Source organism: Amphiprion ocellaris, chromosome 18 (genome assembly GCF_022539595.1).
Source record: "Amphiprion ocellaris isolate individual 3 ecotype Okinawa chromosome 18, ASM2253959v1, whole genome shotgun sequence".
NCBI classification, from domain to species: Eukaryota; Metazoa; Chordata; class Actinopteri; family Pomacentridae; genus Amphiprion; species Amphiprion ocellaris.
The window spans coordinates 18,227,318-18,244,284 of record NC_072783.1 but is presented as its reverse complement, the minus strand read 5'-3'; the positions used below and the strand labels follow the sequence as shown (position 1 = coordinate 18,244,284).

Sequence of the window (16,967 nt, the reverse complement as noted above, 5' to 3'; positions counted from 1 at the left end):
CTTGGGACCACAAATACCAGCTGACAACTTAATGGAAATCTGTCTCCTGAGATATTTCAGCCAGAATAAATAATGGTGTACCGGCCATTTCTGATTCCACATGGCTAGTAATGATTACATTGGATGGATAAATCCAGAAAACCTGCAAATTTAAACAACCCTAATATTATATATTAACAGTTAAACATAGTAGATAACAGCACTAAACTGGTATACAGTAAATCTTCACCAGCTATGTTTACTGGTGGCTCACCTAGTTTGCCTTGATTGCATACTAAAAACTTTTATCTTAAGATTTATGAATTACATAACGATAAAAATAACTGAGGCAGTCTTAATTTGAATGACTCATGTAAAGGAGGAACAATCATGCATGGAATCCTACCCACACATCTGCCTGGAAGAGATAGATATGCAAAGTCTTGTCTTAAGTGCTTCCATTAGTAGTTTTGATTTCTTAAGACACAAAGAGACCAGTGTTTTGCACTCTGACTCGTTCTTTTATTACATAAAAATATCCCATAAACAAAAAGCACATTACCAGGCCATTACTGGTACAGCTCCTCTGATGTTTAAATGATTTATTATCAAATATTTAAAAAAAAAAAAAAAAAAAAAAAAGTGTACAAAATCACTCAAAATCTGTATAACACTGGCAGTTTTGAATGTTATCTTAGATTCGTGTTAGTTTTGCAGAATATGATCTGAAACTGTAGTTTTTGTGTAAATAAAATTGCTGTCTTGAGGTGAAAACTTTTAAACTTCTGTGTTGCTTTGACAAACACTGAAAATATTACTCATACAGATGATGATTTCACTTTATAGGCGGTTAGACCATCAAATCTGGCAGTATTTTCAATAAATGTTGTCATCATAAAGGGAGTTTAACAAAAAAAAAGCACTGAGATTAATCGGTAACTTGCAGCAGTAAAAAAAAAATGAGTGAGGACCACTTTGGGAAATATGCTGTTTTTCTGTGCTTCCAGTCTTGGCTAACATGATCAAATAGAAAAAAATATATATATATAACACTGTATACTAAGAATCAGTCAAAATGCAGTAATGCAAATGGAAAAGAGAAAACACTGAACTGGAACAGAACATTTGGAAAACTATTGACATCAATGAGACTTTTTCACAGGAGATAGCTCGACGTCAAAAAGCTGTAATCAATAACATTAATTATAAATACATTACATCCAGGCGTATCACTTCCATTGCTTTCACACTGTACCTACTGGCTGCCTCGTATCACTAACTGGTACATCTAAATGGAACAGAGTGCTCTTAATATACTGACTTGCACCAGTGTGTTTCCTAGTATTGTGAGTCTATTTTAGTGTGGAAAAAGTATGTGTGGAAATCATGCAGGTGAGCAAAAACAGTGTATTTTTACTTCTTTAAGACTAAGCAGATATGTATCACTGCTGCACCAAGTGGCAGCAATAAAGCTACATCCACACTAATGTGTTTTTGATTTTAAAGACCATAGCTTCTGGTACTTCTGAACGAACAGGGATAGAGGCTTTTGAAAAATGATGATGCAGACGACCATGTTTGCTTTGCTGAGGGGCCTAACTGTCACTACACTCATTCCCTAATTGTCACGTTCGTATCAAACAATCACTTTCCAGAGAAAAACAAAGACAATTAGTCTTTGTACTACAATACTACATAGGACGCCAAAAAAAGATTTACTGTGTCCCAAAAATACCAGACCCTACTCATCCGGTCGGATTTTGCAGTATGCTGATGCTCAGTCCTCAGCATAGTTGCGTCACGTATCTCAGAGTGTCTTGTCCAACTATAAACGAGCTTCAGCCATCGAGTGCACAGACAGATAGCAACACATTTCTCAAAACCGAGTATACAGTGGATAAAAGAGCAAGGCGATCATAGTTTACAGTGCAACATTATGACAAAGTCGTATGTCCCAGATATGTGCAAACTGCAGGACGGTACATACTTTGTAAGAACTGCTGCACTACACTACATAGCAAAAGGTAAAAGAAACAGCATTTCTTTTGGAATGCAGCCATGAATCTTGACTACACGGTTGATTCAACATAGATAACAAATTAGGCTACAGGCCTTGATGTCTGTGCTTGCAGCTGTTGTGAAGTTAAGGAAATCTCTGCTCTCATTTTTTTTTTTTTTGCCAAGGCTCTTCTTCCTCCATAGTATTTTCTAAAACTCAGCAACCAAACCACTGTTTCATGTTTGTACCTGCACCTGCATGCCAATGTAAATGGTCATACATGCCTTTGAAGGTATCGAAGTATGCATGAAGACTGTTTCTGAAATAAAGCTAAAGACTATTGTTTTCCTTTAAAAATGCAGTTTTAAACCTTATTAGTGTGGATGTAGCCTTGGGTTGAGTATCTTTCACTCTTGCAGGAGCAGGCAGCAATTCTCTGCATTTCATGAATTTGAAAAGCAAGCTTTCAGTATATGTCAGTGTTTTTTACTGTACATACAATTGAAATGTAGTCTGGTATACCTTTTAAGAAATAACTCAACATTTTTAGCAATATGATTATTGATGTTCCTGCTGAGAGTAAGATGAGAGGATTGATACCATTATCATGTGTGTGGACTATGGAGCTGGAGCAGTGAGGTGATTATCCTAGCTTAGAATAAAGACGAGAATTTTGATTTTTTTTATGTCGTGCATAAAAGAGCTTCCCATAAGCTAGTAGCGGCTAATGTCGCCTCGAGCTTCTAGCTTCAAGCACAGATGTTGAACAGGCTACAGAAGTCTGCAAAGTTCACTTCTGTTTGAATTCAAACTTCTTTTTTCTTGTTTAAACTTGTACACTTTAGCTCCAACCAGCACTGATGCAAATTACTTAAGGCAATTCATCAGACATCAGCTCCCTCCGGAACCACAAAGGGTTTTTTCAACTTTTTTACACATGCTGTGGTAATGTCTAAAATCTGTAAAAACACTTTAATGTGTAAAAACTGCTGGAATCTCCTTTTAACATACTGATGTGGTATCAGTATTCTCATCTTGAAATATATCAGTTTTTTCCTTGAACTTGACATTCTCAGGAATCACAGTCATGAGGTCCACAATTATAGTACACTGGAAAAATGGCTCCAAGTAGTGTTCCCACTCATAAAAGCTAAATTAACAGTGCGATCATTTCCTTTGTATCCATACTGGAGGTCGATTAATGACCGAAGCCGTTGCTCAGTGTGTCCGTTCACATGACAGGATGGGAATCCTTCGGCCAAAACAAGAGGAGGAAGTGCACGGGAGGGAGAGCGATCATTCATGCTTGCGTCGCTGACTCCTCTGCTGATAGATCTGTTCGGTGAATGGTCTGTAAACACAGGAGAACAAACATGTAATGGGACAATAAATGAGAGACCTTAATGCCGTACCACTCGGTGCCAGGAGCGCGTTTGTGTGGTGAACCGTGAGGAAGCTCCAGTAAGTGTGCAAGTGTGTGATGGGAAGATGCCTTGTGTCTCCATGTGTTCCTCCACTCTGTTGCACATGAATGCACACACAGTTTTTCACCCCTTGATCCCACATATCAGGCTCACAGCTGCAGTAGCAAACCGCAGCTCTGCTCCTGCAGTGCAATTGAACAAATTTGGGAAATAACAGCTCTAATAGGTGAGAGGAGAAATATCTGACTGAAGTCCAAGAGCAAACCAGGGATTAGAGCATTTTTCTGACAAAGACTGGACAAATCTGAAAGGTGTGCAGGAGACTGAAGAACTGGCACATTTTCAACCTTTAAGTCATAGGTGAGCTGAGCAGATGCTTAGGCCAAAACCACAGTGAAAGGCCAGTAAGGAAGAAGACATTTTGCATATATTTGGGTCATTCCAGAATTGGACGACATTTTACGTCCCAGCCATCAAATTTCAAATAATTCATGTACAAAATACTAAAACATGCAGTTGTTGTGTAAATTTACTTGTCCTGAGACCGAATTTAAAAAACTTAGAGAAAAGAATGTTTGAAAATATTTTTTAAAATACCAAATAAGTCTGGAGTTCCCCCTAAAATGCCATTTTTTCTCTTGTCCCACCCCTCTGATGACCAAATTGGATCATAAATAAAACAGTTACAAATTAAATTCAAATATCTTTTTTTTTGGTATTATAATTTTTGTCACTGATGTCTCTTTTAATTGTGGGAACACTTTTTTAATCATAATATTTTAAATAATAATTATTATGCATGGAATGGTTGTGCCATAACATGCATACAACCCTGTTAGCACAACCTTTTAAACTGGTAGAAGAAGAAAACAGTGAATCACACGATACGTTGGAATTAACATCATCAAACAGTTTTCAAAAGAATGGGTAGAAAAAACTATGTCCTCTCTTCTGTTTTTCATATTTTTATAACATTGTCAGCCTTGACTGAATGTCTCACTCTATCTCATGTAACCCTGTTATGCACAGTATCAGGATAAGACGAATTCTTTTTATTTATTTCTTTACTTTTTCACATCAGGAAGTTTGTTCTCCTGGTCAGCAGTAACAGCTTGCTAAATTCTACTCCTGAGAAAAAGCCAACATTAGCATGGATTTGCAACCCTGTTACTGTGATTAGAGTAGGGTTAGCAAACAACAAATAAAACATGGAATAAAAAATTTACCATCGACGTGTAAGCTGAGCCAATCAAGCCGTTGATAGTTTATTACATATTACTGATGAATATGTAGCAGAAAACTGTGAAAGAGAAGGTTTATTTTTCATTTGTCGTTTTTGAAAGCTAAGCTCATGTTAGTTACCAAATAACGCAATTACACATGTGCTGCAAAAGTGAGAGTGTGCACAACTTCATTTTTAAGTGAAAAAATAGCATGTGAGACTCATATTCAAGTAGCTGAAGTTAGTGACCTATGTTTGTGCTACAAAAATATCAGAGAACAAGTTTGCTTTTGCTGCTATTTGCTAAAAAATTGTACAGGTGTGCAGCTCTCATTGCACATTTTCTAACTGATTGACACATTTTCTCCTCCATTTCACAGTATTTGACACAGATGTGTGAATGTGTTTTGATTCACTGGAGAATCTGTAGCAAAACTGTGAGAAGACAAGTTTCTTTGTGACTCGAATAGGATTCATTCATTTTCAATGAAGCATTTGAGAAGGTGTAATTGAAAATATATCTTGTTTGCATCCTGTGAAGAAGTTTTCTCAGGGTCTTCAAATTTCCTGATATATCTGTGATTATTTTCTACACTAACACCTTTCACTGTCACAGGTGCTCAGCTGTTTTGCTCTGACATTACCTTCATATTTGTTTGTTCTATGTTATCTTAATCTGAAGTCCGAACACAGGAGAACAGCCCAAAACCATAAGCAAACCCGGAAACTAGAAAATTATTTTAGGTGATACACAAGGTGAGGGAATTTTCATTCATTCGTCAGTGGGTGACAATTTTGAGTCCACTGTCCAGTTCCTGTAATACATCCCAACACCTAAACTCATATAAAAGTTGTTACTGAACTAATTCAGTCACTAGCTAGAACATGTCAAACACTACTCAGCCACAGGTGTTAGCAGGTTGTGTTGAAAATAATCATTTAAAATAAAAATGACAGTAAGGATGTACTGAGCATGTGTAAGATTAAAATGCAAAAGCATTAACAATCAGATAATAAAGAGCAATAAAATAAATACCGGATTATAAAATCTGGTTATGAGATCCATCAGTGAAAGTTAGATGCGGATGTTTGCTGCTTCTGTGTCACCTCAGGACAGATACAAATGTTGCTGTTTAATGTCAGAAGACATCCTGAACATTCTTAACGGCAGGATACGACTCCTAACAGGAACTCCAGTGTGAGTATAAACATAAGTGTTTTGCAGGCTGTGTTTTGTCGATGAGACACAAACCAGAACTTAAGCTAAGCTGAACTAAACAATATACATAATAAAATGAATAACAATGGCTGTGAATAGATCAATCCTCACAAATCGTAGGAGCTTCAGTAGAAATCAACTGGACTTCTCTTGTAGGTTCTTGAAGTTGTTTCATGTCTCATCCAAGAGGCTTCTTCACTTCTGACTAATGGGGAGGACCGGAATATATAGTCACTCCAGGTCAACATGACTAATGGTCCATTAACAACCCAGCACTCACATGCCTCCAGGTGTAAATTGTTGTGAAACCAGGTGGTTCACCAACAATGCAGCAATAACGATGATGGGGCTGACAGTTTACACAACAAAAGATGTGACTCTGCCAAGTCAAGAGTGACCCAAGATGTTAACGATGGCAAAACTTTCTGGAGAGAGACTTTATCACTGCATCATAGGTGTTATAGGTATACCTGTAATCAATCAATCCATCCATCCATCCATCCATCCATCCATCCATCCATCCATCCATCCATCCATCCAACCATCCATCCATCCATCCATCCATCCATCCATTTTCTTTCGCTTATCCTGGGACAGCTTGCAGAGGCAGCAGATTAAGCAGGTCATTCCAGACGTCCCTCCCCCCAGCAACACTTTTCAGCTCATCCTGGGAGATCCCGAGTTGTTCCCAGGCTAAACGAGATACACAGTCCCTCTAGCGAGTTCTGGGTCTGCCCCAGGGTCTCCTCCCAGCTGGACGTGTTCGGAAAACCTCCAAAAGAAGCCTCCCCGGAGGCATCAGATGAACAAACCAGCTCAACAGGCTCCTTTTGACGTGAAGAAGCAGCGACTCTACTCTGATCTCCCTCCGGATGTCCAAGCTTCTCACCATATCTCTAAGGCTCAGCCCAGCCACCCTGCAGAGGAAGCACATTTTAGCTGCTTGTATCCGTGATCTTGTTCTTTCGGTCACTACCCAAAGCTCATGACCATAGGTGAAGGTTGGAACACAGATGGACTAGTAAATTGAGACTTTTGCCAGGTCTCAATTTACCAGTCCATCTACCTTGTTACCTATAACCCATCACCATGACTGCTGTTGTTGTTGGTGGACCACCTGATTTCACAACAATTCACACCTGGAGGCATATGAGTCCTAGGTCGTTAATGGACCATTAGCCATGTGACCTGGAGTGACTATATATTCTGGTACTCCCCATCAATCAGTTAGAACTGAAGAAATCGCTTGGATGAAGGTGAAACGTCATCAACAACCTACAAGAGATGTCCAGTTGATTTCCACTGAAGCTCCTATGATTACCATGACCTGGATGACTGAGAATCTACACAGACATAAATCTTCACAAAGGTCAAAAGCAGGTCTGTTTTCAGCTTGGACAGCCTTCATCACTGCATCTCACTTTTGTATATCGAGGATTTATGAGCTGAAAAAGCTGCAACCCACTCGGCACCTGTTTCCCTTCACTGTGCGATCCCAGCATCCCATTTTATCCATTCCAGTCACTGTGGGGGCTAATATCCCACCGGACGCCTTGCTATCCACGCACAGTTTAACTAAATGAGATCATTCAGAGTCTACGCCAGAAGCGAAAGACAAATATAGCACATGAATATCCTCCCCAGTCGCAGTGTGTATTAAAATCTGACACCTGCCTCTCCTTCAGTTCACAGGTTCAGGCTAAATGACACAACAGTAGATGAGCATTGCGGGAAACTGCAGCAGCGACATGCACACCTGTGCTCTCATGCACAGCGTGTCGTAATGTGTGACATTTTCAGAAAAGCATCCCTTAGACACTGTTAACATCCCTCTTTTTTTTTTGGCTCTGACTTTTCATTTTTCATTGCACTGATTGGAAAAGTGAGGAGATGCTAAATAACCCAGCTATAGCTGTCACTGGGCAGTTTATGTAGCAGCAGAAATACTGGTGAAAAGATGTGAATAAAAACAACTAACATAGCATTCAAGAGCTTGATGATTTGGGAAACCAACAAAGGAGGCTCATCACAAGTAGTCTGCTGGCTGGTATTTGGATTGGCGGACACATTTTCCTCTGGACTGTGTGTTCCTGGTGTCTGTCAGTGTCTGTTAAGGTTTTTTGATAACATTAGTCAAGTTGCCACTTAATGTGCTAGTTTCCACCATTTGCCCTCGTGCACCTTTTGTTTGTTGGTCTTGTTTGTTCTCATTTTGGCTTCTCGGTATAATAAGGTGTGACAAAGTAGGATGTGTTTATGCTGCAACAACATGCATCTGTGCAATTTATTACTCCGCGAATTAACACGGTGAAGTTATGTGACGATCGTCGTTGGTTTGTCTGTCTGTTTGTCTGTGTGCAACATTACTCAAAAACGGACTAATGGATTTGTATGAAATTTTCAGGAAAGGTCAGAAATAACATTAGGACCAACTGATTAGATTTTGGCCGCGATGCAGCTTATAGTCTGGATCCATGGATTTGTTAAAGATTCCTGTATCATTGCAAGATAGCAGCACAGCGTCACTGTAACTATGACAACAAGTGAACACTATGTCAGCTGCCTGCTGACAATCACATGATCGCGATCCTACTACAAATCGGCCGCTGATGACTTATCAGAACTTAGAAAATCAAACAAGGAACAATTGATTAAATTGTGGGGCTGTTTCCGAGTCCCATCAATTCCCACTTCCCGCTACACATTTAGATCACACGATTTGGTACCCGTACATAACATACACATGCATAACACACGCCTGTGCTCAGTGCAAGGTAATTTTGTTTGTGAATACATCTATATTAAATGGCCACATTCTATGGTGCTGTGACTTGTGTCACAAATTTTGTCAAGATTTCAGCCGTCGGAAATGATACAACGACTGAGCAGCCTTGGCAGAGTACTGCACTCTTTGAGTGCTTTTCTTGTTATTATTATCTGCTATACTGCTGTGTGACAGGTTACCCACACACATACTGACAGGACAGCTGCACAATCAACACCAGTACATTCAAACAAACACCTCTACACGTGTTTTGAAGATGAGAAGGCCTCACACACACACGAATACACACATACACACAATAGGCTTGATGAGTAAGTGCCCATAGCAGCTGCTTCTGCTCTGCCTCATTTGTGACAGGATTGTGCAGTAGCAGCATGTTGGTGTATTTCTGTGTGTCTGCTTGTGTAGCTCTCTATGCTTGTGTCTGTGAGGACAGATGTGCAGAAGTAGGTCGCTCGTAACAGTTTTTGAGGCCTTACCTCGAAACCGTAACACACGAGCATTACAAGAAACGAGGAATAAAGGGTCGACTAACAGGGCTTTTAATGTGTGAGAAAAAAAAGACATCCAGCTTAGTAAATTGGTCTCTCTTGGCCATCTAATTGATGGGGTTTATGTAGAACTAATGAATGCTGCTCTATATTAATGCAGATGACGTCTGGGGAGAAAACACAGACTTTGAGAGTACAGTGGTGTTTCATTGTGTGAACCAAGTGGACTTGTGTGTGTGTGTGTGTGTAGGTGTGTGTTTGTGTGTGTGTGTGTGTGTGTGTGTGTGTGTGTGTGTGTGTGTGTGTGTGTGTGTGTGTGTGTGTGTGTGTGTGTGTGTGTGTGTGACTTGTAATGAACTCTCGGACAAAACATGTCGACATCTCTGAAGCACACGGTTTGCAACAGGCAAAGTGCATACACAAATAAGCTGAACTTTGACTGCTGCCCATTGTGATGAAGAGCCTCGGGGCAGACAGAAACAAAGGCATCCAGCCAGGTACGGAATGCAAAATGGAGAAAAAGCTGATATTGTGTGGCTGAATTCCTTGAAGTTTGTGTTTGTTTTGAGACCTCAGGAGGAAACCTTGGAAACAGGTTTCCATCCAAGTAGCAATGTAAGGTATGATTTAACACTCAGTTAGCTTGTTATGGATAGGTAATATGTGTTAAATTTTTTTTAAAAAGCTTAGATTTCCTATGTATTGTCAATTAATGGCTTTATAGACATATTCAAGTTTCTTTTCAAAGTTATGAGGTAAAGATATTTAGTTTTCACATAGAATATTTTAATGATGTAGTCAATAGAGGTAAGAAAACTCCACTTAGCAGTGAGTGAAGTGCATGTGTCTGAATAACCTATTAGTGGGACAAAAAGCTTTCTTACAGTTGAGTCACATGTACTCATTTACCTGTGTTGATTAACTGCATACTGCTGATCTATGTAGGCCACAGAGAGTACCATAAGTGGATGAGCTGTCATTCTGCACTTATGTAATTACAATAGAACACAATTTTATATAATGCCTGAATTACCTGTGGAGTGAATTGAGACCCCATAAAGGTCATAAAACTTTTGCTTCATTCCGTTCACTCGTTTTTGTGTGTTAATGCCAACTTTTTTATGATGTCACCACTTCATAACATACATAAATCCTGTCTTCTGAAAATGTTGACAGTTATAAAACACCTTAAGGTGCATCGTCAACACCAAGTGGGCCTCTTCTGGACTTGTCCTTATTTATATGTAACCTGAGTAAAGTAGGACAGGCTTTACATTTGTGATCTCACAAATGGGATGGCAAATTCAGATTTTATTTGGAGATGATACACTTAAAAAGTCAAACACAATCTAAGCCTAAGGTACACTGACAAGGCCCAAAATCTATATTAGTACAATAAAAACCTTTTTAGATCCAATCAGTATAATTTGGAGCATGCTCAAGAGAGGTGATGGGTTACCTGCCTGGTTGCAAAGACGCAAAAGTGACTATGAGGATTCAGAGTTAAAAGAGAACAGTGTTCATCTGTAAGTCTTTCAAAATTTGGAGTTCCACAGGGATTGATCTGAGGTGCTCTGTTGTTTATGGATTTGGAATCTACTCATACTGAAAATCTAAATGGTCGACTTTGCATTCAAACTATAGTTTATATGATATGATTTGCATCCATGACTAGTGTCAACTCTAGCAACGGATTTGGATTTTTTTTTTTATTGTTCTTGTTGTGTAGCATTCCTTTTTAAACATTCTTAACATTTTGAGGCTACAATGGTACCGTTTTTATTTTGTGCAGTCACCAGGTGTTGCCTAATGTAAAGTGCACTGTTTACTTCCTCAAATACACATTGTGCATGACTGTGTGATTTACAGTCATACAACAGACATTCTCCCCTCAGTAAATCCAGTTATCAATTCCAAGTCTGGTTGTTCAAACAGAGTCATTTACTCTCTTTTGTTCCTGCTGACTTACCGTTAGCATTACTACAGCTACTACACCCACATCTTTCCTGGATATTACTCAGTCCTTCTGACACCAGCACAGAAGCCGAATGAAAGTACAATAAATGGTAAATCCATATCTGTAACACTTGACTGCATTGAGAAATTTCCGCAGGCACAACTGGGATACTGATTTATTAATCAGGAGGAGGACTTTGCGCTGAAACATTTGTCCATCTTTAACATTACTATTTAATGTTTTTTTGTTAACCTAAATGCAATACATTTTATTAAAATGTACTTTTTTAGATTTTAGAAAAACTTACCCCTCGAATCTTATCGCCACCTTGTAAGCCATGGCAACTATAGCAGTCAGGAGGAGACCAACAGGACTGGCACCACTGAAAACAGAGCAGGAGAGATCCTGATAAGAGCGGTTACAAGCACAGTATGCACCGAATATGCAAACCATTTCTCAGCGGAGTTCCCACTTGAGGCCAGTTTTTCTAGATGTTGTATGGGTAATGAAAGGGTCCAAGAGAGGTAGAGGACTACATAAGAGCGGCAGCAAATACAAACACAAGAAATGCATTCAAAGAGTGCAGTATCCGCCAAGGCTGTTCATTCCCCCATATACTATTATCAGAAATGCAGTATCTGTTCATTAGTTACTGATGATCAGAAATCATGGCAACAAAGAATGCGGCCATTTAATATAGATATACCCACAAAAAAATTACCTTGCACTAAGCACAGGCATGTGTTATGTATGTGTACGTTATGTACGGATACCAAATCGTGTGACCTAAATATGTAGCAGGCGGCGGGAATTGATGGGACTCAGAAACACCCCCACAATTTAATCAATTGTTCCTTGTATCCCTTATTGGGATAAGTCCCAACATGTCCGCAATGGTCAATTTGTAGTAGGATCACATGTTCACTTGTAGTCATAATTAAGTGACGCCGTGCCACTATTGCGCAATGATACAGAAATCTTTAACAAATCCGTGGAGCCACACTGTAAGCTGCATCACTGCCAAAATCAAATCAGTTGGTTCTTGTGTCATTTCCAACCTTCCCTGAAAATATCATCCAAATCTGTTGGTCCGTTTTTGAGTAATGTTGCTAACAGACAAATAAATCGATGGACAGACAAACAGACAACCAATGCCGATTGTCTCCCCCACATTCGTTGGCAGCGTAATAATCATCTAAATTCAAAGCAAATGTCAACCTGATGTATCTCTAGCTGCTGTTCTAAAGCAAATAAATAGTTCCCTGAATGTCACAGAAGCACAACAACGACAGGAAACTAAATTTTCAAACAAGTGATTGTTTGCTGATGTAGAATGTGATAAATGAAGGCATGAAGGTAAATGTAAAATGACACTGTAGTGACTCAAAGAAAAAAGAATTCCCTTGAAAAAAATTTTGTCTAACACTGTGGCTCAGCCTTGTGGCAAAAATAACACACACAAACACACTGACCTACATATAACTGATCAGAAAGTGGCACAGTGACACAGACTTGCTTCATCAAGAAAAATAAAAAACACAAAACCAAAAAAAAAAAACAAAACACGTAGGCACAACTGTAGAGGGAAACATACACAGACGTGATGGAGATAATGCAGTGGGTATAATTAAAAGTGCTGCGTTAACAAGCCTCTTGTGTGTCTCGAGAGTAACAAAAAGCTAAAGGCGGGCAACATGTTTTCATCACTTTCACTATGTGTGTGAGAGCTGCTCTGTAATTTGTGTAGCTGGAACCATTTGATATAATTGGTTTAATCTCTCGCCAATGCACGTGCTGTAGTTTGCCAACTTTGTCATTAGGATGAAGAAAGAAGCTTAATCATATCAGTTTTAACAACAGCACATTGTGGGGAAGCTGAACATGACTTGCTGATGAGGCTTATAAAATTGTTCACCATGACCTACTTTCACAGGCAGTAATAGAGGCACCGGGATGCAGGGAAAATGACCAGGTAAATTTAGCAAGGCAAGATCACCAAAAATAATATTGTACAGATTTATTGCAAGTCAGATTTTTTTCCAGTGGCTCAGGAACAGTCAAAGAAGAACTAATATCTTGAGTGTCCTACTGAATGCAGGCTTTGGGTCACATGAAACTGTGCTCAGACCGTCAGAGAAAAGTAGCCATTTTGAGAAAAGTTTGCAAGTGAGTGGCAAGTTAATTAGTAAGTTTGATGGAGGAAAACAGATTGTCATGAAATTTGGTAAGGAAAGTCATTGTTCTCAGATAATAAATTCTGACTTCGATAATGATAATGCCTGTTTATTTTTTCACTAAAATGTCTCAAAACTTTTGGGTGGATTGCACTGAAATTTGATTCAGACATTCATGCTCGTGTCAAAGTGACTAAGCAGTTTTGTGATACTTCACCATTTTATACAACATCATGATAAGGTCATTTTTTTTCTTAATTGTATTACAACAATTGTATTGCATATTGAAATAGTTATAAAGGTATTTTCTATAGGTAGGTAGGTTTAATCGTGTTTAATGCTAGTTAGCAAATGTCAGCATGCTAACATGTTAAATGAAGAGTGAAACATTAGTGAACGTTAGCTCTTTTTGCCACATGTATGAAGTATAATTAAGAGGTTCATAGTCAGAGTCTGCAGCTAAAAAGCAAAAACTAAACGGAACTGAAATTTGGTCTCCGAAGTAATCTTCTCGTGATGCCATGTACTGCTAACCTACAACACTTGGAACACTCCCTGCGAGTTCCATACTGTAAGTGCATCAAACCCCATCAACAAAGCACAATAGATCTTCATGTGTCAAATTGGTGACCCTTCAACTTCAATGTCACTATGGGTAAGAGGAAGAAGTTGCAGGGAGCCAAATCTGGCAAGTACGACAGGTGGAGAGCAACCATTGTCGCTGACAATTGTGCAAGCAAGTATGCAATAGCACAAGGTACAATATCATTCAAAAGTTTTGGGGTCACTTAGAAATGTCCTTTTTTTTTTGAAAGAAAAGTATTTTTTTTCAATGAAGATAACATTAAATTAATCAGAAATACACTCTAGACATTGTTAATGTGACAAATGACTATTCTACCTGGAAACAGCTGATTTTTAATGGAATATCTACATAGGGGCACAGAGACTCATTTCCAGCAACCATCACGCCTGTGTTCTAATGGTATTAGCTAATTGTGTTGAAAGGCTAACTGATGATTAGAAAACCCTTGTGCAATTATGTTAGCACCATGAATAAAAGTGTGATTTTTCAAGAAAAACATGAAATTGCCTGGGTGACTCCAAATTTTTGAACGGTAGTGTACATACCACAGGGGGTTGTTTGCACTGAATTTCTCTCTCAGATGCGTCAAGACATTACATTATACTCTGTCTTGACATATTCACAATGGACAACCCTGCGAATATCAAACAAAGTGACGGAGACATTCTTGGTCACACTGCTGACGTGATGCAAATCCTCAGTCTTGGAGACTTGAACTCAATACCACTGTTGGTTTTCTGGGTTGTATGTGAACGTTGGATCAGTTTAACACAGAATTTACTTTCTTCTGTCTGTGGAAGGGCTGTGGTGAAACTGCAAATACACACCTGACAGTGATCCAAAGGGGGCCCCCTAAAGAGTGTTGAAAACAGCAGGAACACCAGAAGCAGTGTATTGTCATACAACAAGATTGCTTCAAAGGATACCTTGGCCAAAATTAAATTAAGTTCAGTTTTTGCTTTCAGTCTCCAAATTTCTTGATCATACCTCTTAATTTTACTTTTTATTTCATCTTTTTTTCTTTCTTATTTTAATCAAGGTAATTTACTGTCATTAATATTTTTTTAACATACTTACACATTCATGACTCTTGTGTGAAAGACTGTGTTATTATTATGCATCATCAAATTAGCCTACTTTATAGTTAGCTAACACTGGCTAGCTAACTAAGCTAGCTAACATTACTCTATGTATTGAGTCTGTTTGTGTGCATGTACGCATTTATTTATATAGCTATATATTGACTGATAGGTTTGCGTGTCATTCAGAACATTCTGTTCCTTTTATGTTTGTTCATCTAGAGTGTCATGACTGCTGGGTTTACAAGAGAAATGTCATCCATATGCTGGATGATGGAGAAGCAGTTATGGGGTTGGACTCAGAATCGTCCAGCTGGAGGTGTTGGTCGTCCACCTGGAAATCCATCCTTTCTAACTGGACCAATCAGACACAGAAGATTCCTCTGATGAGCCCTCTTAAGAAGAGAGTGAAGTCCAAACCATGTCCAAGAGAATGAATCGTAATGACTCTTACTGGAGCGAGTTACCTCCCACACAGAGCAGAACACCAACACCAAGCCACAATATCCTGAGAAGTCGGTCAAGGCCTGCACTGGGCCTTACCACCACCATCTCACCAAAACATGCATGGGAGCTCTTCATCACTGATAATATCATACAAGAGGTGATGGAGTACACAAACTTAACAAAAAAAGAGAGGAAAAATGTCAACAAAATGGATGTTAACATTCTTCTATTGCTGCACTGTAATCTTTTTCAATTATCAAAATGTTCAAAATCTGTCATAAAGATATACTATAAACAATAATACAAATGATTATTCTTAACAGAAATATCAAAAAATGGCATAAAGACATTGATTTTTATACAGGCCATTTTTGGCCCACTTATGGAAGTGCGTAGGGTCCAGTGACTCGTGCATCTAAGGGTTAAAGAAGTCACAGAAAATACAAGAGCACATACTTTTGTTTTCAACTTCAGCCACATGCTTTTTGATTCTGACACCGCATCTGATGTTTACTATTTACATTCACCACCCCAAAAACAATTCCAGGGATTTTTATTATTTATATTATTTTAGATTTTACCCATGTGAGACAGCTTCTTTTCACAGCACTATCATTTACTTTTCAGCAATCTTTATTCAGCACACATTTCACATCCCTTTCAATCTGCAGTGTGATGTACATTAACAACAGGAAGAAAGGAACAAAACTGTAGAATCCTACAGTGGTTCGCTCGTGACTTTTGATTTCTGTGTCACTTCAGTAACAAGCGTGATTATATTCAATGCACAGCTTTCATCAACTTCAAATCTGACGCACAACACTGGCTTGAGCGAGGCCCCACTGATTGTGACACACCAATCTGGCAGGATGAATCAGTACACCTTGTGTGGTAACCTCTATTTACCATTGACCCATATTACAAACGGTCATAATCAGAGATGACAAAACTGGTCAGATTGTCGGCTGACTTGCTTGTGCCGCAGTGGAGCATCACCTCCATTAAGAAACACTGACACAGTGCTCCAGTTTTCTCTTTTCTTCTTTCATCCTAGTTGACATTGTCCTAGGTTTCATCTGCTAACGGAAACGGAAAATAGTCGTATGCCTTCATAGCAATTAACAACGCAAATCTTTGGTTTCCTCGTACACTGAGATTTACACTGTGACATGAGCTGTTATATGACGTGATGATCGAGCTCTCAGTTATATCATCCAAAGGGAGAACTGTCAAATCTGCTGCGACATAATAAGAATCTGAATAAATGCTAAAATACTAATAGAATAATAATTATTTCCGATCAGTGCATCTGTAAATCTCAGTCTACATGCTGTTATCTACATCTCTATGGAAATCTGTGTCTATTCACATGAATGTGCACTGTGTTTGCATGATTGCATACTTGTTAATCAGACTGCAGGCACTCACATGGTGGTAGTTTCAGTCAGTCAGTGTTTGTTTTTCTTAGCCTGGGCAAAAGTATGAGCCAAGATCCCACAGAGTAAAAGTTCATGCCCTTTTAGAGTAATAATGAAATACAAACGTGTAAAATATGATAATCAAAGGGAAGCAAAATTCCTCTAGTACTTGTTACACACCTGAGGT

General features: G+C 38.8%; 1 protein-coding gene across 1 annotated transcript in view; it reads right to left on the bottom strand.

Moving 5' to 3' along the window:
- Positions 1 to 479: 479 nt before the first annotated feature.
- Positions 480 to 16,967, bottom strand: part of pemt (phosphatidylethanolamine N-methyltransferase) — a 96,226-nt gene continuing 79,738 nt past the window's right edge. The window contains exons 6-7 of the mRNA XM_023274868.3: positions 11,384 to 11,458; positions 480 to 3,329 (exon numbers count right to left, since the gene is read on the bottom strand). Of these exons, the coding sequence (XP_023130636.2) occupies positions 3,275 to 3,329; positions 11,384 to 11,458 (130 nt within the window). The 3' untranslated portion in view covers positions 480 to 3,274. The remainder of the gene's footprint in view (positions 3,330 to 11,383; positions 11,459 to 16,967) is intronic.